This window comes from Podarcis raffonei, chromosome 7, assembly GCF_027172205.1.
Source record: "Podarcis raffonei isolate rPodRaf1 chromosome 7, rPodRaf1.pri, whole genome shotgun sequence".
NCBI lineage: Eukaryota > Metazoa > Chordata > Lepidosauria > Squamata > Lacertidae > Podarcis > Podarcis raffonei.
Window position 1 is genome coordinate 58,120,236 of NC_070608.1, and position 26,729 is coordinate 58,146,964.

The 26,729-nt window shown below is 42.4% G+C and overlaps 1 protein-coding gene across 4 annotated transcripts in view; it reads left to right on the forward strand.

Moving 5' to 3' along the window:
- Positions 1-7,042: 7,042 nt before the first annotated feature.
- RIPOR2 (RHO family interacting cell polarization regulator 2) overlaps positions 7,043-26,729 on the forward strand; it is a 99,616-nt gene continuing 79,929 nt past the window's right edge. For 2 of the 4 annotated variants that reach the window (XM_053396737.1, XM_053396739.1), the window contains exon 1: positions 7,046-7,586. In XM_053396737.1, the coding sequence (XP_053252712.1) occupies positions 7,223-7,586 (364 nt within the window). In that variant the 5' untranslated portion in view covers positions 7,046-7,222. Of the gene's footprint in view, positions 7,587-26,729 lie in introns of all 4 variants that reach the window. The other 2 variants (XM_053396743.1, XM_053396738.1) reach the window with 2 other exon arrangements.

The window sequence follows — 26,729 nt, forward strand, 5'->3', positions numbered from 1 at the left end:
TAGGAAAGCTATTTATGTGGAGGCTGCCACTGGCTCAGGGTGGAGACAGGTAACAGAATCATAAACTCATAGAGCTGAAAGGGTCATCCCCAAAGTCCATCTACTGTAATTCTATCTTCTGCAATGCAGGAATCACAGCTAAAGAATCATTGACACGTGGCTGTCTGACCTTTGTTTAAAAATCTCCACTGAAGGAGAGTCCACCACCTTCTGAGGTGCTTCATGCCACAGTCAAACAGCTCTTACTGTCAGAAAGTTAAATAATAATAGTAACTAACAAGTTATTCCTAATGTTTAATCAGAATCTTCTTTCTTGACATTTGAATCCATAGCGGGAGATATGCACTGTAACACTGTTATCAACTATAAACCTTGTGGCAACTGGGGCTGCCTGCTTGGTAACTGTTAACATGTTTATTTACAATGTTATCTTAATCCTGTTTCCTCAGGAAAGTGAGCATAGGATTGCAGCTTTAATGGGCAATTTATTTTTCTAGCGAAAGCCTCAACACTGGAGATTTATGTAAATTTCTCAACAGTTAGAGGGAACTTTAGATGGAAGATTGTTCCCTACTGAGGGTTTGAATGTCACTCTAACTTCAAAATAATTCTCTTTGCTAAGAGGAGAGTTGTTACTGGCTCATGACCATCACAGAGAGCTTCATAGGCACACACTTGCTTGTAAAAAACCTTTGCCAAGCTTAGCAGAATACTGTAGTTTGTTTAAGGTTGTCAGAGTAACTATGGATTTTGCGTGGTATGAAGTAAGGCTGTGCACACACCATCCCTTTAAAGCACATTCAAAACACATTATTTCCCTCAAAGAATTCTGGGCACTGCAGTTTGTGAAGGGCTGCTGGGCACTGTAACTCTGTGAGGCCTAAACTTCAGTGCCCAGAATTCTTTGAGGGATAGAATGTGTTTTGAAAATCCTTTAAAGGGATAGTGTATACACAGCCATCGTCCTCATGAGTAAATGCACTGAAATCAATGCGATTAAGTTTAACATGCCCACCAATTACAGTGGGTCAGTTTTGAGAAAACCAGCCACTACCTTTCAAATCTAAAAATGCATTCATAGGAACATCGGAATCTGCCTCATACCAAAACAACCAGTTGGCCCATCTTGGTCAGTACTGTGTACTGAAACTGGCTGACAACAGCTCTCTGAGGTTTTCAGACAGGGATATTTCCAAACCCTACATAGGGATGCAGGTATCCCCCCACCCCCCAGTGCATGTGTTCACAAGGGCCCACATCTCAATGGTAGATCATGAGCTTTGCATGCAAAAGGTTCGCGTTAACACCAAGGTTGCAGGTTTGCTCCCCCTATGGAATAGCTGCATATTCCTGCATTGCAGGAGGTTGGACTTGAATGATCCTCAGCATTCCTTCCAACTCTACAATTCTACAATCCTTGCATCTCCAGGTAGGTCTGGCAAAGAACTCTGTGTGACAACCTTGGAGAGCCTCCAGGGTGGTTTATCTTGTCCAGAATTCGGCTCCCACAGTGGCCAACCAGAGGCCTTTTGGGAGCCCAGGAGGAAGACATGAACTCAACAGTAACTCCTTCAGCAACTGGAGCTGCTGAAGAGACAGACTAGAAGGAGAAGAATTATAGTAGTTAGGCTGGGGGGAAATGAGAATAAACCAAGAAAAATCTCCAGTTCATGGCACAGAGCACCTGAGGCCTGCAGATAAATATGTAACACAAGCCAAACCTGAGCATTGTCTTAATCTGCATCGTTCTCCTTCCCTGTGACAACCCTATTAAAAATATTGCCAGCAATGTTCATAACATGAACAAAAGAAAGGGACGATACCTGTCAACCACCCTAATTACAGATCCGTTTTTTGTTCCCAGCCCCAAGCCCCATGCCTGCTGCTATGTCTCACTTATTCATGTAAATTTTGTTTTTCAAAGCAACCGTGAGCGAATTATGAAAAGAGAAAGTGGCTTCCCCCCTGTTCTAATTAAAGAAGCAGTGCTTCATTCGTGCAAAGTTCCTCTTTGCCTTGCAGTGGGGGTCTTTTGAGCCCGCTTTATATAAGTTGGGAGATGTAAAATAATAATATCGAGCTGGGAGAAGAGAGAAAGGGACACAGTCTATCTGTCACATACCAGTTAAATTATTGCCTGTTTATTTATCCTGAATCATCAATGGTCATGGTGCTATAGGACGACATAAGCAAAAAGGCAAACTTAGACAGCATCTTAAAAAGTAGAGACATCACCTTGCCAACAAAGGTCCATCTAGTTAAAGCTATGGTTTTCCCAGTAGTGATGTATGGAAGTGAAAGCTGGACCATAAAGAAGGCCGATTGCTGAAGAACTGATGCTTTGGAATTATGGTGCTGGAGGAGACTCTTGAGAGTCCCATGGACTGCAAGAAGATCAAACCAATCCATTCTTAAGGAAATCAGCCCTGAGTGCTCACTGGAAGGACAGATCCTGAAGCTGAGACTCCAATACTTTGGCCACCTCATGAGAAGAGAAGACTCCCTGGAAAAGACCCTGATGTTGGGAAAGATGGAGGGCACAAGCAGAAGGGGATAACAGAGGACGAGATGGTTGGACAGTGTTCTCGAAGCTACCAGCATGAGTCTGACCAAACTGTGGGAGGCAGTGGAAGACAGGAGTGCCTGGCGTGCTCTGGTCCATGGGGTCACAAAGAGTTGGGCATGACTAAACGACTGGTTATCTCCCGCTTGGACTACTGCAATGCGCTCTACGTGGGGCTACCTTTGAAGGTGACTCGGAAACTACAACTAATCCAGAATGCAGCAGCTAGACTGGTGACTGGGGGCGGCCGCCGAGACCATATAACACCGGTCTTGAAAGACCTACATTGGCTCCCAGTACGTTTCCGAGCACAATTCAAAGTGTTGGTGCTGACCTTTAAAGCCCTAAACGGCCTCGGTCCAGTATACCTGAAGGAGCGTCTCCACCCCCATCATTCTGCCCGGATGCTGAGGTCCAGCGCCGAGGGCCTTCTGGCGGTTCCCTCATTGCGAGAAGCAAAGCTACAGGGAACCAGGCAGAGGGCCTTCTCGGTAGTGGCGCCCGCCCTGTGGAACGCCCTTCCAGCAGATGTCAAAGAGATAAACAACTACCTGACATTCAGAAGACATCTTAAGGCAGCCCTGTTCAGGGAAGTTTTTAACGTGTGATATTTTACTGTATTTTTGGTTTTTATGGAAGCCGCCCAGAGTGGCTGGGGAGGCCCAGCCAGATGGGCGGGGTATAAATAATAAATTATTATTATTATTATTATATAAACAACAACAAAAACAAAAAGGCAGGCCCCTGTGGTGACACACTTAAAATCTAACTTTTGGCAGATGTATTGGAAAGGGAAGGATGGGAATGTGGAAAGTTGCCTTACATTGAGCCAGACCGCTAGTCCATCTAGCTCAGGACTGACTATACCAGTGCAGGGAAGGAAGGAATCATATAATTGGAAAGCAGCATGAGGGTCATCTAGTCCAACCCCCTGCAATGCAGGAATTGTTTGTCCAATGCGGGACTCGAACCCACAACCCTGAGATTAAGAGTTCCATGCTCTACAGAGGGGAGAGGACCAGAAAAAAGTGTGGAAGGAAATTAGAAAGTAAGATAAAGGGTTAATATTTTAACCTATCTTTTATTTATTGCATGTATATCACAGCATTTCTCCAAAGAGCTCAAGGTTGTGTTCATGGTTATTATCCCCCTCCTCTTTCAGTCTCCACAGCAACACTTTCCGTGAGGTAGGTTAGGCTTGGCTGGCCCAAGGCCACCCAGTCAGCTTCGTGGCTGAGCAGGAATATGCATCCTGGTCTCCCTGGGCCTAGTCTGACACTCTAACCACTACACAACACAGGCTTTCATAACAGCAGCAGCAGCAGCAGCAGCAAAAACTAAGAAGGTGAAGGAGAGGAAAGCTGTTACAGGAGGAAGAAGTGAATGTAAAAGGAACTAGGAGGAGGGAGGAAAGAAACTGGTGGTTTGGGGGTAGGAATAAGGTACAAGTTGGGTGTGAAGGGAGCAGCAGGGAATTCAGGAAATGGGTAAAAATATTTTGAGAGGCATGTGGGGGTGAGAAGGGCAAAATATAAAAGCCAAAGTCATCTCCACCGAGATGCTTTGGATCAGTAAATTCTACCCAAAATGAGAAGGCACAATACCTCTGGAGGGAATACATTATACTTCGCTTGAGGAAAGCTGAGCTAAAATACTGTAGCAATGAATCTAGCAATTTCCAAGGACGGATTAAGAAAACAGACAAATTGGAGGCATCTGAGAATGGTAGACTTCTAAAGTGATCTAATGCATACAGTAAATTCAGAAATGACAAAGCAGATTCTACTGTTTATATTAAACTGCTTCCATATAGCAGGTTTAGGATCATATTATTATTATTATTATTATTATTATTATTATTATTATTATTATTAATCATTATCTCAACTTATACACTGCCTTATACCCAGAGGTCTCAGGGCAGTTCACAACAAGACCACAACATACAAAATCAAACCAAAAGCATAACCCAATAACCCTCCTCCCAAAAGCCACATTCTAAAAGGGTGTTGGATGTCAATAAGATCAACCAAAGGCCTGGTTAAAAAGGAACGTTTTTGCCTGGTGCCTAAAGGTGTATAATGAAGGCACCATGCAAACTTCCCTGGGGAGAGCATTCCATAAACAGGGAGCCACTGCAGATATTACCGTATTTTCCGTCTATAAGACGCCCCCATGTATAAGACGCCCCCTATTTTTGGGGACTCAGATTTAAGAAAATGGAGGGAGATGGCCCCGTGTATAAGACGCCCCCTAATTTTTGACAACATTTTAAAGGGGAAAAGCCTAATCTTATACACAGAAAAATACGGTAATTGATATTAATTGGCTTAAGTCTAAATCAGCATAATAGGCTGGTGTGTTCTTACTGTGTTGCACTCAGTTCTTGTTGGGAGATGTATCAATGCATGGCTTATAGCTTAATGCTGAAAATGCAAAATGTACCTGACTTTAATAGAGAAACAACCATTGGACAATGGACCTTTTAATGAACCTGGTGTGAGTTTCTAGTATTGAAAAGTGAAGCCAATCAAGTCTGTGATGCTCTCAAGTTTCACTGTGAACATTCTGCTCAGCTCAACAGTTTATACTGCATTTTTAAAAAACCGAGAAACAGGATGTTGGAAAGCGTTTTAGAGCAAATGGTCTGAGTTCTGTCCTATGTATGCACAGAAGTCAGGTTTTGCAAAAGGGGAGAGAATTTTTTTTTTAATTAGCTGCATTTTAGAGCAGGAGATTTGACAATTACATTTCCAGATAAATATACAAGTAAAATTATTGCACATGGTTTTAGAGAGAGGCTTGGATGTGGACAGGAAGGAATATTTTATTGCAGATAGGTTTAGGAAGAGCCTTGGATTTAGACATGATGGGATCTTTTATTCATAGGTGCATATTTTGTGCCACTGGAAATGTGTTGTTTTATTATTGCTCTTTCACTATGTGATCAACTCTGCACAAACAACTCACCCCAAATTCTGCAAGTGCCAGGTTGGACTTCGATAATAATACTCTCAAGATGGCATTTCAATGGAAAAGTGGATAGGTGATAAATCTAATGATGATCATCATCATCATCAGTAAGTAAAGTCCTAAAATAGCCCCATTGCTTTACAGCTAATATATAGCACTTTTCATTGCTTTATAGTTTCACTCTTCACATCAGCTAAGCAAAAGGTCCTTGTCCCAAAGAGCTTACAGTTCCAAATCAGATGGCACTGAGAGGACAGAGGGAAGAGTGGGATTTCTTTTTTGTCCACCCTTCACTACACTTCACATCCAAGGCATACCTGACATGCTTTCAGTCCACTTAATGCCTGTGATGACATGTATTGCTGTCCATCCAAAGTTAAGTCTGCAATAATAGACTACTTGAGACATGTCCAAATGGAAACTTCCCAGACCACAGTCTGCTTGTTTGGCACTTCCTTTCGGCACTTGCCTGCTAATGGGTGTGAGTGGTGATGCTAATGCACATGGAGTATTTTAACAGTGAGATTTAACTAGGTGTATAATGGATGTAAAATCAACACTGGCTAGAAGCATTTTCACATGTGAGGCTTATGCAGATTTGTGCTCAGATCAGTCTATGATAAACCCTACCTTGGTTAGAGATTGTTGTTTTTTCAATTTCCAATGGGCTAGCCATGTTAGGTCACTTCCAGATTATTTGTTTGGTGAGCATTCCTCCGAATTTGTTCTCACAAGGTTTGCAGGAAAGTTAGAGACCATTGGCTAAGTGCACATTAACCTGATCGTAGTACAAAAATATAGTACTTCTCAATAGGGAATCATTTGTGCTAGTCTGCAATATGCTGCTTTTGCTAGGTACAAAAAAAAACAACAAGTACACCGTCTCCATTGATCTTAATAAAATGTCATGTGTACACAGCCATTAGCAATTGTTTGTAAAGCAAAATGATACTTCCCAGTGTAATTTTCAATCACTTTCCTTATTGCAAAAAGCTCTAATTTTGGTGGAGTGCTAAATCAACTTTAATGGCACAACCTGCATTTGCTATATGTGAATCCTACCCAAAAAGAGCAACAGCCTGCAAGGGACCTTGGGTTGTTTTTGCTGCCACAGACTTAGGGTGCTTCCAGACAGAGGGGGCGAGGGGGATCAGTTTACAAAAAAAAAGGTTGTTGAGATACTGCAAATCGGGTGTTGGCCAAAGGTTTCTTGGTGCTTGTTATCGGGCCCAGAAACATTACAAGCGCGAAGTGGCACGCACGAGAAGCACCAATACTACAATAATCTGGCTTCACACGTGGAAGCAGCCCATCCATTTCTTCTTCGTTTTAAAATAAATGTTTATTTACTGAAGAAAGTTTTCAGCAATACAACCATCTGCCCCGGTAGCTATCCCTCAGTAACTATAACAACACAAGGCACAAATATGAGAAAGAGAGAGAGGCTTTCTTTCCCTTGTCTGGTGCAAAAAGTCTGCATGCACGTTGCAGCTGCGCGCCCTTCACCGAGAGACCCTTCTGAGGAAAAAGAGCCCCCATTCCCGGGAGCTTGGCTTCTGAGAGGCGCGCGCCAGGTGAGCGGGGCGGGCGCGCGCCTCTCCCCGCCGCGACAGGTAACCTGGAACCTGCCCTCGCGCCCACACGCCGAGCCTCCGGGCTGGATGAAATTACGCGCCTCTCGCCCTCATGCATAAAACATGGCGCGGGAGGAGGGGGAGGCGGAGGGCGACCGCGCGGAGCCCAGCAGCACAGCCGCCTGTCCCGCGTCGCCGGGCTTCCCCAGAGCCGCCGCCGCTGCTGCTGGTGCTGCTGGTGGGCCCCACGCCCCACCGGCCAGAGAGGAAACTGGGTGTCCTCGCTTCCCGCTGGGCCCGCGTCCCCTGGGCGCGTGGATTTACGCAGCGCTTCGCGCGCCGCCTTGGAAGCCGCCGCCGCCGTCGCTTCGAGCTGCAGCCTCTGGTGACCATGGAGCTCCCTCCGCGCCTGAATTGCCGCTGCCTGCTGAGGAACCGGCCTTGGAGGCGCAGGACCAAGCGGGGGCCGCTCAGGAGTAAGTGCGCCTGCGAGGCGGGCGCTTTGGATTGGGGCTGGCTTGCTCCTTCCTCTTCTGCTGCCTTCCCTCCCTCTGCCTCCCTCTCTACCAGAGACCTGTAAACCACGGTTATTTTCTTCAGTGGGTTTGCTCCAGGAAGATCACCACTTTTATTTTATTTTATTTTATTTTATTTTATTTTATTTTATTTTATTTTAAATAGCTACTACTGTACATCTTTAAATTGCTGTACAGTACTGGATTATCTCACATGTCAAAGTCACTGGCATGAACGAAAATTTCCAGCGCCTTATAGTTTTTGAGTTATAGCTCGGTTGGTAGAGCATGAGACTCTTAATCTCAAGATCATGGGTTCAAGTCCCATGTGGGGTGAAATATTTGAATCGGATGATCCTTGTGGTCCCTTTGAACTATTCTGTGATTCCATGAAAGGGGAATGAAAATTATGGAAATGTTATATACATGCACAACACACATTTTAAAGCAATTTTTTTAAAGCAATGTGGGCTGAAGTCGCTTGTGACTGGGCCCCTTCTGGGATTATGGGCCCTGAAACTTCAACTTCATTAGTTTCATAGCAGATCCTCCCTGATCAACCCCCATTACCGACTGCCTTTTTGTCTGCACAATGGAACTTAATTCCATTAGCTAACTTGATGAAGTGGCTCAGCTTCTTTACAGCATGGAAGAACATGCTGAGTAGTCACACAATTAATTGAATATCTATTAATTAAATGCCCATTCCCTGCCCCTCACTAACTTTACAAGGAAGACAATCAAATCAGGGAAACATTTTCAGATGATTTCATTGTGCTTAAGTAGTCTAAACCGATGAATGATTAGCAGGGCTGGCCCACCCATGAGGCACATTGAAGCAGCCGCCGGAGGTGGCAGAACCTCACTGGGGCAGTGCCACCATAGGCGCCCCCACCTGCTGCCACCCCATCTGGTTCCAGAGAAGCAAGGAGAAGGGGCAGCGGCAGGTTCTGGCAAGCTCTTGTGAAATCTTGCTGCTGCTACCACTTCTCCTCATGGGTGCCACCTGAACCTGGAAGCCATGCAAAAAACCTAAGCCACATGATCCCAGCTACACCTTTCCCTTTCACCTTAGGCAGTGAAACAGGTTGGGCTGCCCCCTGATGATTAGGCCTGGACTGTTAGGCTATAATTCTACTAAATAAGTTGCTGCATTCATGCTTTTGCAAGCCTTGTGTGATATTTTAAAGACTAGTTGGGATTCTCTAGCAGAGTGTTCTTCTGCTTGTCAAGAACTTATCCAGGTTGAGGTTCCACAGCACGGAACCCATTTAAAAGCCGTGCACCCAAAACAGAGGTGAGCAGTAAAGGGGTAGAGCCCATGTACCTGAGTGTGGAGCTTACAGAGAAAGCTATGTTGAGGTGTATGGCATTTGATGAGCTTAGAAAGTCCCTGCCACCAAATCCATCCATCCATAACGCTTAGGTAACAGAGATAATCCTTACACAGTTCAGACTTCAAATCAGACACAAGCGCAAGGAAAGGGGCATATGACCACTAGCTGACTACAGCTGTAGTGGGCAGGTTAAATCACATGTACAAACACAAATATATGCTACATATTATTAAGGAATCAAGCATGGAAACATGTACCCATTTTGCAGATCGGGCTCTCTGAGGCCAATAATTTATATTCCAATGGAAACAAGCCACCACCTTAGTCCTATGGAGAATTAGGTTTGGCTAACTCTGCATAGAATTTAATTGCAACCCTCATACAATACAGCCGCCCTGGATTTTTGCGGTCAGATAAAAAAGTTTGGGGAGGACTGAAGCTCATTGACAGAGCATCTGCTTTGCATGCAGATAGGGCAGGGAGATACTCTTGCCTGAAACCCTGAAGAGTCAGTGTTATCAATACTGAGCTAGATGGACCATTGATCTCACTCCATATAAGGCCATTTCCTATATTCCTATCGAAAGTAGGAGGAAATGGAAACCTGTGGTTCTTGCTTGGATCATAGCAAGGCTGATTCTATGCATGCTTACTCAGAAGTAAGCCTCTTGTTGTTCTTCTGGCTTACTCCTAATGCTTGCAGTGCCCTTTTCCCACCAAACCCACTGCCAAAGCCTGCTGATGGCACTTGAAGTTTCCACCAGAAAGCAAAATAACAGTAGCAACAGCGCTGCTACACTTCACCAAAAGGTGAAGACCTCTCTGCTTTTAGCACTGCACTGATACTTCATTTCAGTGGAGTTTTTTATCTTTGATAACAGAATATATTTCCAGGCCTGGTGCAAATGTCACATCACACTACTGACCTCTTAAACCAGGGCTCCTCTCCTTTCCCCCACACATCCTTCACTGGGGAAAACTAATACAATTAGCTTCAAATTCAGTTTGCTAACCAAGTTTAGCAGCAGTGTAAAACATGCTACATCATGGTTGATGCTGTCAAGAGATGAGAAGATGCTGGAAGATGCATGCTTCCTTATTTTCCTATTTCTTATTTCCTTACAAAATAGGAAATAGGAAGCTGTGAAGTAGAAGAGGAAAGTGTGGCCCTTCAGATGTTGCTGGACTCTAAATCCCATCAACCCCAACCCTTATGGACAACTGTATGGGGAGGTGATAGGAGTTATAGTCCAACAACACCTGCAGGGCAACAGGTTCCACAGCCCAACTTTAGACAGAAGGGCGTTCTGCATCAGGCCCACTTTTATCAGTGGGTACCCACAATACACAGGTGGCCTGTGCTAGTCCGATGCAGATCACTGCGTATCCAAATGGATAATATGTATGTATGTGCAGCCAGCTATCCTTCTCTTAGGGCTGCTGGGAGAAGGGCTGGTGGCATAAAATTCTCATGCATGCATAGAGGTGATGGGGAGCTTGTGAAGGGTGACTGGATCAAGCCTCAAGACATGGCAAAAGCCCTGTAAAATGTGTTACCAAGTTGGGTAGGGATGAGCTGAAAATGAGTGACCCACATCCCAGTGAAGTCAGTAGCAGTGCTCCAGCACAAAACTATTATTCAAGGCACAATTCCCCCCCCCCTCCTTTTGCCTTAACTTGATGAAGATTCACAGGTTCTTCAAACTCTTTAGACAGGCAGCTATGTGCATGTTTAATAATAAATGGATAACCTGTCATCCTTCCTGCCCCTCTGGCAAGGGGACAGTGAGTTAGGCTGTAATGTTTTTTATATCAAAGGATGGCTACTTTAGATCAGTTTGTATGCTGCATGACAGTCTTAAACTCTGATGAAGAGAACAAGACAAATGCTTTTGTTGTTGTTGTTTTCTTCAATATTGGAACAAGATTTGTGGAGAGGGACATCAGCACCTTTGATTTGAGAAGCTGGTTAATGCACACAACAAGTGAAAAACTGTAAATGAGGCAGTAGCTGATGGACGAAAGCAGGTTATTTGCCATGACAGCCTGGCTTAAGCCTGAGGCAATCATTTGAGTTGATACTGTGAAATATACAATAATTGCAAGAACCAGCATTAACCTACTTATCCACGGTTAAATGTGATGCTGAAAAGACTTTGGGGTCTTGCAAACCTTGAGATGGAAGGGCAGCGAGGTGGGTGGATGGGTGTGGATTGGCTGCTTAATAAAGAAAGCCTCAATTGTTTGGAACCGCAGCGCTGGCTGCAATTTCATTGATTTCCAAACATGTAACCCAGAAACGTCAGACAAACCTGTAATAGAAGACTTCTAAGAAGAATGCAAATGTGCTTTGGGTTCCCTGTAATTGCTTGTTTTTCTTGTGTTCTTGTGACAAATGTAGGCTGGGGAGGGACCACAGCACATGCTTTGAATGCAGTTAAGTTGCAGGTTCAGTCCCTGGTGCCTCCAGCTGAAAATGTCAGGTATCAGTTGATGGGGAAAGGTCCAAGCCTGAAAGTTTGAAGAATCTGATGCCAAGCAGAGCAGACAGTAAAAACCTAGCCTGGTATAAAGCAGCTCTCCCTATGTGCCCTTTTAAACTTATTTTAATATAGAAGCTACTTGGGAACTGGATGGACCAAACCCACAGATGAACTCTTCAACCATCATATTTCATCTGCGTTGTCATGAGCCCTGTGGGGATGGTCAGATGCCAAGGAGGAAAGGGAGGAGCTTGGAGAATTGCAGACAGAGGACCCAGGGGAGGTTCCTAGCATGATGGAGGAGCTGAAATTGGGCATCGGGTGGGGGGGTGTCTGATCCACCCCATCTCCAATGCCAGCAGTGGCAACATGAACAAGCCTTGCATAGCCGCTCAGAGGAGTGCCCATTTGATTGCCCAGTCCCTGGACTCAGGATGCTTGCTGCGCAAATAGCTGTTTCTGCTCCCTACTTTAAAATGAAGCTGCAGGGGGAATGTTGCTTATTGGATCAATGTATTTGTTAGTTGTGTACCTGCTGAACCTTGTAACCTGTACTATGCCTTATGCACCAATCTGATTTGAGCATTATCGTCTTTAGCAGAACTCGAGCTGGGAGTTGCAAATTTTCATATTGCAGTGAGAGCCCGTACAGGCACAGTTTTTGTTGATGAAGTAGATCCTTTAGGCCTATATGAGCTGTCATCAACTTCTAAAATAATGCACACTGACTGTTCATTGTTGTTCAGGCTCTCCCCTTTTAACTATTTCCGAATAAACAAAATGGAGACTTTAAAATGGGCCTGTATATAATCTTCCTTTGCCCCATCAAGCCAAATGCAGCCCATTAGCAATGTATGGCAAGTCAAAATGGACTTTCTGCCTAGGACTATGAAATGGCAGGCCAAATTGCAGGGCTGGATGGACTGTGGTCAGTTTGGCGAGTCACAATTTCTGTTGGGCTCCTTTTAAAGTGTGCATTTGACTTTGCAGATTCTGCCATTATCACTCTCTTTTTCCCTAGAAGCATTCCTTCCTCTGACAAGGCTGCTCACATTGCATTCAGCCTCCCTTGAATAGGCTTTGTTACTTTAGATTCCCTTGAACCCAAAGTAGTGCATAGGGTGGTTGCTATGACAACACAGACTAACAGCTTTTACCACCCTTTGGGTAGCTAACAGGATGAATATGCCGTGTAGCTAAAGGGAAACTCATTGACAAGAATAGCAGCTCAATAAGAGGTTCTCATATATTCCTGCAACATGGTATTGGCTTCCCTGAAGTGATATTTAGGGAGAGAACTTGGGGAGAACTTGGTGTGTAGCTAAATGTTGCAAGACACGTAAATTATCTGTCATTTCCTTTTTGAATCTTACTACAAGTTTCACTTTCCTCATGTACAGTACTTGCATTTTGTTCCCTGGTGCATTTAAATGACTGGAAAACCAGCTAGCCTTCCTGCTTTCTTGTTCTTCTCTTCCAAATTGCCTTTACTTTGTTTCAACTCACACAACTCCCCAGCTACAGTTGCGAAGGAAGATCTACGAATACCTTCCAAACAAATCATCCCATTGTGCTTTTAGGCTATAGTGTTGCAGCAATAAGGCAGGGAGGGTGGGGAGTGGTGGGGAGAGATTCCTTTATTTAAAATAAACTGGAAAGTATGGGCAGTATTCAACTACCACATCCCATCCGTTCAGGAATTTCCTCTTGTGCAACAACACTTTTCTGGGTCTCCTTCTGCACACTTCACTAGAGGGTTGAGGGAACCCCCAGATCAGGTTTAGGGGAAGGAGAGAGAAAGGAGGGCTCATTGCACAAGCAGAAATCCTTGTGTACTGATGGAACAGTCGCATAGGGCTACATTGGATAGAACCCTCTGCAAGGCTTTGATTGTGCTAGAATACTAGGATTCACAGGAGACATACTACCTCTGCTCTCTCTTGCAAGCTGGGGAAGGAGAGCCAGCTGTAATGGGGTCCAAATGCAGATCTATTGCAACTGTATGGCCTTAAAGTACAGTGGTACCTTGGGTTAAGAGCTTAATTCATTCTGGAGGTCCATTCTTAACCTGAAACTGTTCTTAACCTGAAGCACCACTTTAGCTAATGGGGCCTCCTGCTGCTGCCACGCCGCCGGAGCACGATATCTGTTCTCATCCTGAAGCAAAGTTCCTAACCCGAGGTAATATTTCTGGGTTAGCAGAGTCTGTAACCTGAAGTGTATGTAACCTGAAGCGTCTGTAACCCGAGGTACCACTGTACTAGGAAAAGGGCTGTGCTTTTCCCAGCTCTTTCAAGTCTGAGGAGGTGCCTGAATGAACTTACCGGTATGTGCTAGTACAGAGCCAGCACAAGTCTTTTAACAGGACAGAGATAGCACTGTTTGCTCTGTTAAAGATGCTTATAGCAGGAGGTGGACAGGAAGAGCTTGTCTCTGTTGGTTCTGCCACATGTTTTGTGACTTCCAGTATCCCTGATCATGGTATCCTGCTGGAATGCGACTTGGATCGCCATGCTTTATTTATTTACTTCATATATATGTTAGAGATATGTTAATTTATATTAACATATTATGCTAATCCATGATTTGTTGCAACCATGGTTTGCTTCACAAACCGTGAGTCATCTGACAGGTGAGCAAGCATGACTTGTTTATTCAAAGCTTGATTTGTTTTCACAATCCTCTTGCTGTATGTCTCTGTAGCTTGATAGGTGCCCGTTGTGGGGTGGACAAACAAACCATAGTTAAGCAAAGCTGTTGGGCTCAGACATACTGCTAAACCACAGTTAAAGCAAGTCATGTTTCATAAGCCAGCAACAAACCACATCATAGTTTGTTGGTATTGTTACTCTGGTGGGCTGGATTTTCACTTTCAAACAAACCATAGTTAGTCTGAAGAATCCATAGCTTAGCTTAGCATTATGTGCAAAATCAGACCACAGTCTAAGTTGGCATCGTGCAGCTTCCTATGCTAGAAAAAAAAGGTTTTTTTCTTTTTTCTTTCTTTCTTTCTTTTATGAATTCATTAGAATTGTAGGCTTTTTTTTACAAATTGTGGTACACAGCAGAGACATGATGACTGAAATGCTCTTTTAACACAATCAAAGTTAATGTACCAGAGAACCAAATAGAACATTAAATGTCAGTATCCAACAAAAAGAAAATTAACCAGAGATATAATATTGTTTGAAGTTGGGTCTAGGGGGCTTAAATTACTGAATGGCTCAGTTGCAGATGAGGTTGAGTGAAACTGTAGAGGAACCATCTGTAGTGATAAATTTTGGCATTTAAAATTCAGATAATCATTCTTCATTTTAAATCACTTCTATTATGTTTTATCATGTTACACATAAGCTCAGTTTTATAAATGGTACAGGAAATATCATTATGATATATTTTTACAGCATTTGCATGTCACAGGCAGCCTCTGTGCTATATTCAGATCATATAGAATTCAGATCACTAAAGAATCTAATTATGGAGAACTGCTGGGTTTACACAGCTGTCACTTAAATTCTAGGTTGGTGCTTTTAATTTAGTTCACCCACAGTGAAAAAGTGCATTGCTGATCTATTTTAATATCTTTTGGAAACAAACAAAAACAGCAGTATGTAAATTGACTCAGTGCATTCTCCACCCAGTCAACTGGATAGCGTGACATTTGCTCTTTTGCTGCAATCTCCAGTGGCTAGCTCACTCTTCTGTAAAATGGGTGACATATTTTTCTGCCATATATATTTGACCTAGTTAAGTAGATTACATTCAGAACAGGAAAAAAGTGATGGCACAAGCTTTGATGTGGTGCCTCCGTTATACAGTAGATGCCAAAACATCTATATTCAAGGACGGCTATATATACATGGAGCAAATCTTCCGACGTATTAAGTTCAGATATTTCAGAAGGCAAAGAACAAGGGCAATTTAAAACCCAAAACCATTGAGGTCTGTTTAATGCCAAAGGCTTAAGGGGCATTCCTGAGGCCCTGCTATGCCAAAAAGCAGCATAATGTAGTTAGGATCCTATGTACTTCCTGCAATAAAATGATCAGTAAAACGATAGCATTTTAAGCAGGAAAAAAGATACCAACACCAGCAGACACCCCTACAGCATATGTGGTATCATTCATGGTGGTGCACACTAACAGTGTTTGTACATTAGACATGCACATGTGGAACCAAGGAACACATGGTGATAGCAGAATGGCCCCATGAAGTGACTGCACCAGCACACACACAAAACTAATTGAACAAAGAAAACTGCTGTTAGCACTACTGTGGTTCGTGAGCCAGGCAGTGGACACGCTTTAGAGCTCCCTGCAGATAGAGGCTGAGTTCCTTCCCATTACAAATGAACTTGCACACCAGGGTGTTATTGTGATGATGACATCTATTTAGATGGTGCTTTTGTAATAATGTGTTGGTTCTATTTGTTAGATACAACAAAGTGTGTGTGTGTGTGTGTGTGTGTGTGTGTGTGTGTGTGTGTGTGTGTGTGTGATGAAGAAAAATAAACTAGGGCAGAGGAAGAAGGAAGCTTTATTATTTTTAACTACACTGTCCACTAAGTGGCAGTGTGACTAGGCTCCAGAAATGAGTTCTTTTGTATCTGACATGGCATGCCAAAAGTGAGAAGCAAAGAATAAGGGCTACACAATGGGAGGGAAAAGGTGATTGATGTAGTGGAATATAGTGGGAACATAGTCACTGCTCCCCTGTCATGCAGCGATAAAACATTTGCTATGCCCTGAGTCTAGCAAAAAAAGAAAATAAGTCTGTCTGGCACAGAGAACAACTATGATTGCACTACAGCAGGGCTCCCAGTTTCATGAGGGTGTCCCGAGGTAGAATTTTCAGTGCATAGCAAAAATCCCAACACAGTTATTGCTGCAGTAGCATCCAAAAACCTTTTCCCATTGTAGCAGGACGTGCTAGTGGCACTGTGCTGGCCCCCCACAATGTTCGCATCACACACAGCCTTGAAATGTAGGCAGAGAAGATGCATGGAGAGGTGGACCAAGACAGGACTCGCAGTGATTCAGTTTCATGTTGCTGTAAATGCCTTTTGGCCACCACTTCGCCAGTGATCTACAGTAATGCAACTCTATACTCCTGAAATACAATAGCATTGGGCTGCAATGTGTTTTCATTTAAGAGATGGTACTGCAAGATGTTCCCTGCTTGCTTTGTCAAGGATGACACAGGAACTTCACCAGCAGTAACCACACTTCAAGCAGCACTGAAGTTCTAGATCAGGGATAGGGAATCTGTAGCCCTCCAGATGTTTGGGGTACAATTTCCATCAGGCCTAGCCAGCTTGGCCGATGGCCAAGGATTATTTATTTAGTCATCTCAGGAGTAGCACTACAAGACACTGGAAACTCTGTCTTTCCCCAACCAGCAAGCCTTGGGTAGTCAGGACAACCTACCCTCCCACCTGATGGTGCTGTTAGTGAACACCAGGTCAGTCTACAACAAAACAACACTCCATTTCAGCATGACTGCTGATGAAAGAGCTACCTGTAAACTGGTGGGTATTACTGAGACCTAGGTGAGAAAATTTTGACTCAAGCTTTGCCCATTGGTTACTTGTTGTAGGCAGTTAGGTGGGTTCATATAACCCCAATCCTTAAAACACTGCACTCTCTGCCTGTGAGTTACTGGGTCCAGTTCGAACCATTGATACAAGTGTACAATGCCCTATAATTGGTTCAGAACCCATGCGCTTAATGGACAGCCTCCTCCAGTACCAATCAATCAATGCTTTGAGATCAGCCAAGGCGATCCTGCTTAAGACCCTGGCAATGGACATGACCCGTGGTGTGTGATGACTTGAGAAGGGTGCTTCTTGGTGGCAGCAAGCACCACAACTGTGGAATTTCCTGTGTGATCATCCCCTATGTTGTCAAGTTTTAGATGTCAACTGAAAACATTTTTGTTTGTTCGGGCTTTTGAGACATATTTTTTCCTCTGGGTCTTAACAGTTTTGTTGTGCTGCTGTATCATGTTTTGTTATTTTAGTTTTCTAATCATTGTGTACAAGTGTTGTTATTTACATTGTTCACTGCCCTTGGCTCCATTGATAGGAAGGGTGATATATAAATAAAACAAATAAAGAATAATATTCTGTCATTTCTACCTGTTCGCTTATGCATCTCTTTCCATAGTTTTTGGATCACTTTCCAAAACTTTTGTCTTGAAAGAAAATGGCTTCGGTGCTATGCAAAATTACTCTGCCATCCCACTTGGTTTGAGGCAATCCTGGGTTCTGCTGCAAGATCTCTTTTTTGCTGTGACAGATGAAAGCAATAGAGGAATTCCAATAAAATATGAGCCTTGGATGTGAATGAAGATCACTAAAGCAGTTGTTTCATTGCTGAACATCTATATGCCTTGAAGAATCTGTAGATATATAGGGTTTACAAGACAGCGCTTTGTTCTTGAAATGATAGTAAAACTTTGTGAATGGGAGAAAGGCCAGTGTTGAGTCAGGTTTCATTTGCACTCATTATGTGTTTGTTCCAAAAATATACAGCAAAATGGCAACAGAGGCAACTGTATGAAAATTCCTAGGTCCTGTTACAATTTAATGTGACCAAGAAACAGAGCCCAAGGTGAAGTTATGTTGGTGAAGTGGCTGGGCTATGCAGAAAGAACAGTTTCAGCTCAGTGGCTTGCATGAACGTTGTGATGGATCAGATCAGAGGTCTATCAGTAATCCAGCATCATGTTTTCCGCAATGGGCAACCAGATGCCTATGGGAAACCCTCAGGCAGTACATGATGGCAACAGGCATTTCCTTTGTTTCTCATCAGCAAATGGTATTAGGAGACGTGGTGCCTGTGATCGTGGATGTAGTATGTACATCAGTTAGCCTGATCAATTGGGAGTTTGCTATAGCTCTTCTAAATTTCTGAAGAAACCTGTTGAGTTGGGATTCATTTGCCTTTTCCTGGAGTACATATATGGTGCAATAAGTAACTGAGGTTGACAGGGTGACTGCTTTCCCCAGTGGTGGGAAATGTTTCACATTCCAAGTTAGTGGTTTGGCATCTCAGCTTCCATTCATATAAACTTTCAGCAATTTTCAGCTGTGCTATAAACAGCATCTGCTTGGAAGCCTAGGAGCTTCAAATGCCTGAAGGAAACAAAAGTTGCTGTGGTGTAGCATCTGTGTCTGCTGCCTTTGTTCTTCACTGATATAATTTAGGACATGTCATCTTCTTTCATCTCCAGAAGGTTTTATTGAGAGGAGAAAAAGCTAGCATGCGTCTGCTATTTAATTTTAAGATTTTATATCCTTTGTGGTCTGGCTTCTTATTTATGTTTGCTAGCTATTACATAGGTCATAGACCTGACAGATTGTTATAGATGAGCCAGCCTACTTATCAGTAGAGATGTGGTAGCCGGGACAGGGGAAGGGTAAAAAAAGAAACAGGTAAACTTTCCCTCCTTGTTTATTTCTAACTACTTTATATCAGGTTTTCCAGTGGAAAAATATTGGGGGATACTGGAAAAAGTGTTTATGAAAAGCAATCTTTTTAAAAAACGATTGAGATGCTGTTAAAGATTTATCAATCAAAACAAAAGAGAATGGTAATTGTGACATATGCAACTGTCAGAATGAAGATTGATTTCTCCACCCAGAGGATGCTGCCATCTTCATAAGAGGAGCATGAATTGCTGCTAGTCTTCTTCTGTCTTCTGTCTTCTGTCTTCTGACTGTCTTCTGATTTGGAGACAGTCAAGCCAAATATTCTGCTTCTGCTGTCATTCTGGCTTTGGTCCTCCCTTCTGGTCAAACCTATCACCTATTCCTCATTGGCACAGATGCCCTTCTGTGGGTTGTTGTTTTTTTAAGCAGCTTATTGCCCAGTCTTGCTGGAGAATAAAAATATCAGAAGGTGTTAGAGCAGAAACTGCAAAAGAACTGTTGTGTATGCCAAAGCTTAAGAGGAAAAATCTGAAATGCTGGGTGAGAATCGAGGTCTAACAAATACAGTGGTACCTCGGGTTAAGTACTTAATTCGTTCCGGAGGTCCGTTCTTAACCTGAAATTGTTCTTAACCTGAAGTACCACTTTAGCTAATGGGGCCTCCTGCTGCTGCTGCACCGCCGGAGCCCGATTTCTGTTCTTATCCTGAAGCAAAGTTCTTAACCTGAGGTACTATTTCTGGGTTAGTGGAGTCTGTAACCTGAAGCATATGTAACCCGAGGTACCACTGTACCCACAGAAGAAAGATGTATTGTACTGGATATATTCATACTTTTGTTTATACAAAACTAGGCATCTATAGTTTTCATTTATATACCAAAAGGACAATTTTATATCCTAAATTAGAAATGCTCCCTTTTATGTTGTTAAAGGTGCAAAATAAGTTTAGGTTTCATTTAAAGTAGGTATAATGTATATTTCAATCCCTCCCTCCGAAATTTCTGTTGTTTATTTTATTTTTAAAAATTGGTTTCTTCCCCCCATAGTTTCAAAATTTCCAGAAGTTTTATTTCTCTATTTCTTGCACTCACAGTTATTTGAAAGATGACTTTTAACACAAAAAAAGGAGTTGAGTAATTATCTTTCACAGTGAAACTTCACTTAGGATAGCTGTCAACCTTCTTGGAGCTCATTTATTTATATCCAGATCGATAGGAATTTCTAGAATTGGTTTGGCTTATAGTCCCCTGTCTTATGTGACAAAACACCTTTCGAACTCTTATCATTGTCCTTCTAGTGACTAATTTTCTTAGGTGCAGAACCCAACATTTTTACACTGATGGGGGTTTAGCCTATTGCTTTTGAGTAGCCTAAGGCAAACCTCATGAATATTCTGAAAGAAGGGAAATGGAAGAGAATATAAAATCAAACATATAACAAAGCACATATATAATACAACATGCTTACCCAATGTACTGTTTTATCTTAGATGGGGGAGTGGGGGAGAGTGCAAGGCCATAAGTTTACTAATCCATTTAAGATGGGCCTTTGCGCTTTCAGCCAGAGAGGAAAATAAACTCTTGAAGCTAATTTATGCATTTGATGTGTTTGTTTTAGCTAATGTGAATAGTGCGGTGTTAGAGGAGAATAAGACCACACACAACTGCTTCCATGGACAAGGTGTGTGGAGATCCTTTTTAGTGGAAGTAGCTACATAAGCCTGGTTTGCATGTTCACATTGTGCCAAACTATGGCTTAGCAGAACCATGTGCAGGCTCCTAGATAAGAGCTTGCTCCTACCAGATCCTTTTTGCTGCTACACCACACTGAGCTAAGCCAAAGCTTTCAGCACATTTTCCCCCTCTGCAGAGGTGGGGAATCTATTAGGATGGTCTACTCTCAGAGGCTGAGGGATCCAATGGGTTTCCAGATGGCTTTCACGAATTTTCCAGCTAATATGACTGGCACTCTTGTCAAAGCCCGGCCAACCTCTAGAACATCCAAATGGCTTGGGCCATAGACACAATCACCCCTTAGCACCCTTTCTCTCTTCATTGAGACTTTTTGGTCACCCTGTATGATGACCTCTGATGAGAGAAAGATAGGGGAAATACATGCCTGTTAATTCTCATTGACCTCTCAGTGGCTTTTGATACCATCAACCATGGTATCTTTCTGGAGCGGCCATCTGAGCTATGGGTGGGTGGCACTGCTTTGTGATTATGAACTATAGCCAAGAACAAGCATTTGTTTCCATTCATGCCCAGCAAAGAAAGAGCTTGCCCACAAGCCCCGATTTAGATGACTTGCTAGAAAGTGGGAGGGAAGAGCAGAGTGGAGAAAGAAGATTGGATGAGTGTCAGAGAAGATGGGAAGAGAGCTGGCGAAGTGGACAGTGAGGGGACTTGTGGTTCTCTTAATGAAGGCACTCTTATCACATACAGGAGGGAACTACTGGGTGCCACTGCTCCTGTACAGAGGGAGAACCACCTCCGCAATCCTGAGGCCCCCTCAACCACAGGCTCTGGTAACACATGCACACCAGGGATGCACTGCAACATTTTGTTGTGGAGCCTCACTTCTAATATAGTAACGGGAATACATACTGAACATTTCAGGGCATATATACGCATATCCTTGCTGAAATGTAGCTGCTTCAGGAATGAAGAATAGCAACAACTGGATAGTCTGCTAAAAGAAAATATTTGGGCTACAAAAGTGCAGAGTACACAGGCATTTACCATATTTTTTGCTCTATAAGACTCACTTTTTCCCTCCTAAAAAGTAAGGGGAAATGTGTGTGCGTCTTATGGAGCGAATGCAGGCTGCGCAGCTATCCCAGAAGCCAGAACAGCAAGAGGGATTGCTGCTTTCACTGTGCAGCGATCCCTCTTGCTGTTCTGGCTTCTGAGATTCAGAATTTTTTTTTCTTGTTTTCCTCCTCAAAAAACTAGGTGCATCTTGTGGTCTGGTGCGTCTTATAGAGCGAAAAATACGGTAGATCTCCCAGTGCAGTGCATAGCTGCTCAGAAGCAAGTCTCATAATTTTAGTGGACCTTAACTTCCAGGAAACTTTCCATAGAATTGTAGCATTGGTCAGGAACATTTCATCTAGTGAGCAACACAACATTCTGATTATCTCCTTTGGGAGTATGAAGTCATGACTTTGCATTTGTAGAACTGAAACCTAAATTCCAGGGGGGCTTGTTCAAGATCCAAGTCTGGCACCATTCAAACTATCGGGGGGGGGGGAGAAATATTGTTGTAGCTCTAAAAGCCTTATTTTGGAGACAATGAGATGGTTTGTTTTTTTAAAAAAAGGTTTTACAAGGCTATGTAAAAGAAATCAAAGTTGTTGTTTTTTTCATTTATATGATGGGCATGCTCCTTAATATAAAAAATATTATTAGGTACTTTTAGCTAATAAAATGGAGCATTATAAGAAAAGCATAAGCATGCAGTTGAAAGCTAGGAGGCAATCTGAGCAAGGAAGCAGTGGGTGGGAAAGAGTTAAGGACTGTCTTCCAAGCCATTTCTCCACCCTCAATCAGCCCTTTAAAAGTAATCTCAAACCCACTCAAAACATTGCCTTGACACCATGGAGAAAAAGGTTGTTTTTACTATAAAAGAAGACAAAGAAAGAACCTTGCTTTATTCTACAGTAAAGTGCATTTCAGGAGTATTGGAACACAAATGGCATACATTCTATTCTATTCTTCTTTGTTGGAACATCATAAGGTGACTTCTCTTCTCATATGTGTATACCTTTCATCTCCAGGAGTGGTTAGATGAAAGTTGTACAGCAAATGTTCTAATGCTCCATCATTTGAATGAAGAAATGTCTCAGTACAAATGGATCTCTGTGGGAAAAATAGCTGGTCGGGGTTAAACCAAGCCAGTTGGCTGCAGCTCAACCCAGGAGTTGTCATGGGCAGCTTAGATGCCTAAGACTGGCAGGTGGCCAGTTCTTAAGCCTCCTGTGAATTAGGGTCTGTGGAGGTAGCTTTAAAATGGTTCCGGTTATGGGGTTAATTAGAGGTGTAGTCAGAAGTGAAATCAAGACATACAATCAATGGAGATAGCCTTGTTACTGCTCATCTTTTTCTTTTCTTTTCTTCCTTTAAAAAATAGCAGACCCTGGACATGGATGTTGGCCTACTGATTGTTGGTGGCATCATAAGCAGTATCCAATGAGTTATGGCTAGCCATGCAGTGACAAGAATAGTTTGTGGGAAGAATAGCACTTTACACTGACAACGTTGTTTTAGGCTATGTACACATTACTGTCTACAACGTCTCCAGTGTGCTCCCACCACTGGTGTTTGAAGCTGAGTTCACGTGGTGTTAGGCACAATCTGTACAGATCCTGCCATTTTTTGATCAATACCCCTGTTTGATGCATTTTCCCTCCAGCCAGCTTCCATGCGATTTGAAAACATAAGCCGCAGTTAAGCTGAGGTGGGGGCCACTTCAAACAGCCATTGTGCAGGCATGCATGGCAGAAAATGTGCCAGCCACAGCTTCATTGAATAGGAGTTGGGGAAGTTGTGAGTGCGATGAAACAAATCAGGTAGTGCACATTGCTTGAAGACACCCTTGCTCCCTCTCAGGTGTGTACAGCAAGGTAAGAATGTGACTAGGAACGTAATGGAGGAAAAAAACCGCACTGTGTGTTAAACAGCTAATGATGTGTACACAGGCGTAGTGTGGGAAAATGCAAAAGGAAAGCCTGAAGTTTTCTAATTTCTGAAAAATAGCAAAATTTAAATTTCTGAAACGAGCCTTTTTAAAAAAAAAGTTATCTGACTTAAATATTTAGTCTGTCCAGTAATGAAATCCTATATTTAGAGGGTGGTGGAGCTGTATTAGGAGCATAGTGTCAAGAAGATCAGCACAATTTCTGGTGCGTGGAGTCTTTCAATGGTTAACATTTCAAAGACTACAACTGTTCCACAACATGAGAATTCTCTGATCCTTAATTAAGTAGCATTTATTGCTCTGTAAAAGAATAAATATAACATTACCGACAGTTCTATCCCCTGCAATTCAAACTCAGCCCCCAACAGAATCAAATACATAATGGGGTCAACATTGTATCATTCATTTATCAGACAGGAAAGGGGAAATGTAAAATATGAATGAATGAGCTCTCACCAAGGTCTTAACTTTTACTGAAAGGAAGATTAGTGAAATACAAAAGAGTTCAAGATAAATTAATTCTGAACAAGTTTCAGAATAATTTGTGGATATAGAACGTAGGTAAGAGGCATGCCAGTTCTTGTTTGAAACCTATTAAGGATATGGATAAGAGAATGTCTCCTCCCCCAAATTAGATTATGCTTCACACATACCCTTACTGTACCAATCTGAATCTGGTGAATGGAAGTAAATTGTTTGAATATTTAATAAACCATTACTTCATCAACCAGTTGTTTGCACTGAATATTGTTGAGATAGATGGCACTTACATGCATGTTTAGAATTTGGTCCTTTGTCTGCTATTACAAACAGCTGTAGAGTTATGATGAAAGAGGCATTTTGTAAGGTGCAGTCCATAGATTTGCATGCCACACTGGCTTCAAAAAGCAAAAAAGATGGCAATGGAACAATAATAAAGAAATGTAGAACTGTGGTTCTTATTGCAACTAGGACATTATTTAGTCAGGTTAGAAATATGAGCCAGCTTTCTCTAATCTTAGCTAAGGCTTAATAAGAAATATAAACCTATGAGCAAGTGAGAGAAAATGCAGATGTCACATATTCATGGTCTGAGCTTGATGTCATGTTTCGGAAGTAGCTGTTTTTTTATTCAAATCCTCGCAAGAGCTCCAAATCTGAAACTATGAAAACATGGGCTTCATGTTTGGGGATTATGGATTCTGATGAGAGCTTCAGATTCCTGGGTGGTAGGGATGCATTACATTAGGAGAACGGATCTTCCTGCTGGCACATTTTTATCCGCTGAGAACATAATTGCATGCATGTCAAGTTTGATAGAGAACTGTAGCTCTTAAGTTTCTAAATGAACTTAATGTTTAAAAGGACTAATTAAAGATCTGTATTTTTGGGGGGGGGGGAATCCATTACGGCAAGATTACAAGCAGTCCTTTTCTATTTTCATAACGAAACTTAGAATTCTGGTGGTGTAGCCATATTTGGTGTTTCCAGGTCATGCAGAATTAAAATAAGTGTCTGTGCTCTCTTTCCATTAGCTATCAAAATGAACAAAGTGTTACATTGATTCAGATGTGCTTGTATATTTGTTGATGATTCTCTGCTTCCTTAGTGGGTAAGTTTAGGCCAGTGGATAGTGTGTTGGAAAACCTTGATTAAATTTTGCCACAGTTTTGACTCGCTGATCCAATTCAGATTACACACTAAACCATGGTTATAGAAGCTAAACTGTGCTTTAGTGTAAAGTCTAGATGGACAGACCATGGTGCACAATTGGCAGGTGAAACAGACCCTCCAGATGTTACTGGACTGCAATTCTTGTTGTCCCTGACCACTGACAATGATGGTCCACAGGTTCCTCACTTGCTCTACCTGATATTAATTAACATGAAGTTCAATCCTTCTGCTTAGAAGTAAGTCGTAGTGAACACAATGAGACTTAACTCTTGGGTAACTGAGTATAGGATTGCCTTCTCAATGGCTCACATAAGAACATATAAACTGCATTAATTCAAAACTCTTTCCTTTAAATAATATAAAAATTTGTTTGGGGTATTCTGGTCTGTGGCAGCTGTTTTACCTCTGGAAGTTATCCCTTATTGTTGCAACTACCAAGAGATAAAATGTGTGTTTGAATTCACCCATATGCTATGAACCAATATTATTCCAAAATTTAATTATGAGCATAAGAACGTAAGAGTCCCAGAGATCCAACGTGTCTAGCATTCTGTTTCCCACACCTGTGACCAGCCTGCTGCCTCCAAGAAAATGCTCATGGCTAATAGCTGTTGATAGACTTGCTCTTTATGAAGGTGTCTAATCCCCTTTAAAACCATCTAAGCTAGTGGTCATTACCACAACTTGCAGCAGAGATGGCACAATCCTATGCTTGTCTGTTCAGTAGTAAGTTCCATTGGGCTGTTCTCCAGGTAAGTGTGTCTAGGATTGTAAACTCATTTCCCTAAGTTGATGTATACTTTATTTTGTCTGCCATTTCCACACATGATGCCCACTTTTAGAAACCACTATTATGTTCTTCTTTGGGGATATAAACTGCAGTCTCTTCTAATAGGTAAGGTGCTCCAACTCCCTGATCATTTTTCTTGCCCTTTTCTGTACCATATGCCTCTATAATATCTTTTTTGAGATGGGGCAACTAGAATGGTACACAAAAATTCAAATGTGGTTGCGCCATAGATGAGGGCATTGCAGTGCTGAACGTTCCATTTTGACTCTTACCTAATCCCCATTTTGGAGTTTGCCTTTTTCACTGGCTGATCCAAGCCAACATTTTCATTGACTGTATCTGCCTCAACCCCAATATCTCTTTCCTGTTGTGAGATGCTGTTGTGAAACATTTCATTGAATTCATTTCTGCTCTAATCATGACAGTTGTTTTGAAATGGAAAAATGTAACTTCCTGTTCATACAGTCTGCTTCAGCTTTTTTGTTTCTCCATTTCTTCTTTGCAATCTGCATTTCTATTGTTTAAAAATGCTATGTATTTCATGTGTTGGGTACAAAATTTTCAACTGTTTTCATACTGTATCTGCCCATATTTCTTACAATGTGTCTACTTCTGCCACTGCAGGCTTCCTTTTTAAGTTAGGGTTATTACCGTAAAACAATTTGATGGTGGATTTAATTTATTTCAAATATTTTCAAAATCCAGTGAAAA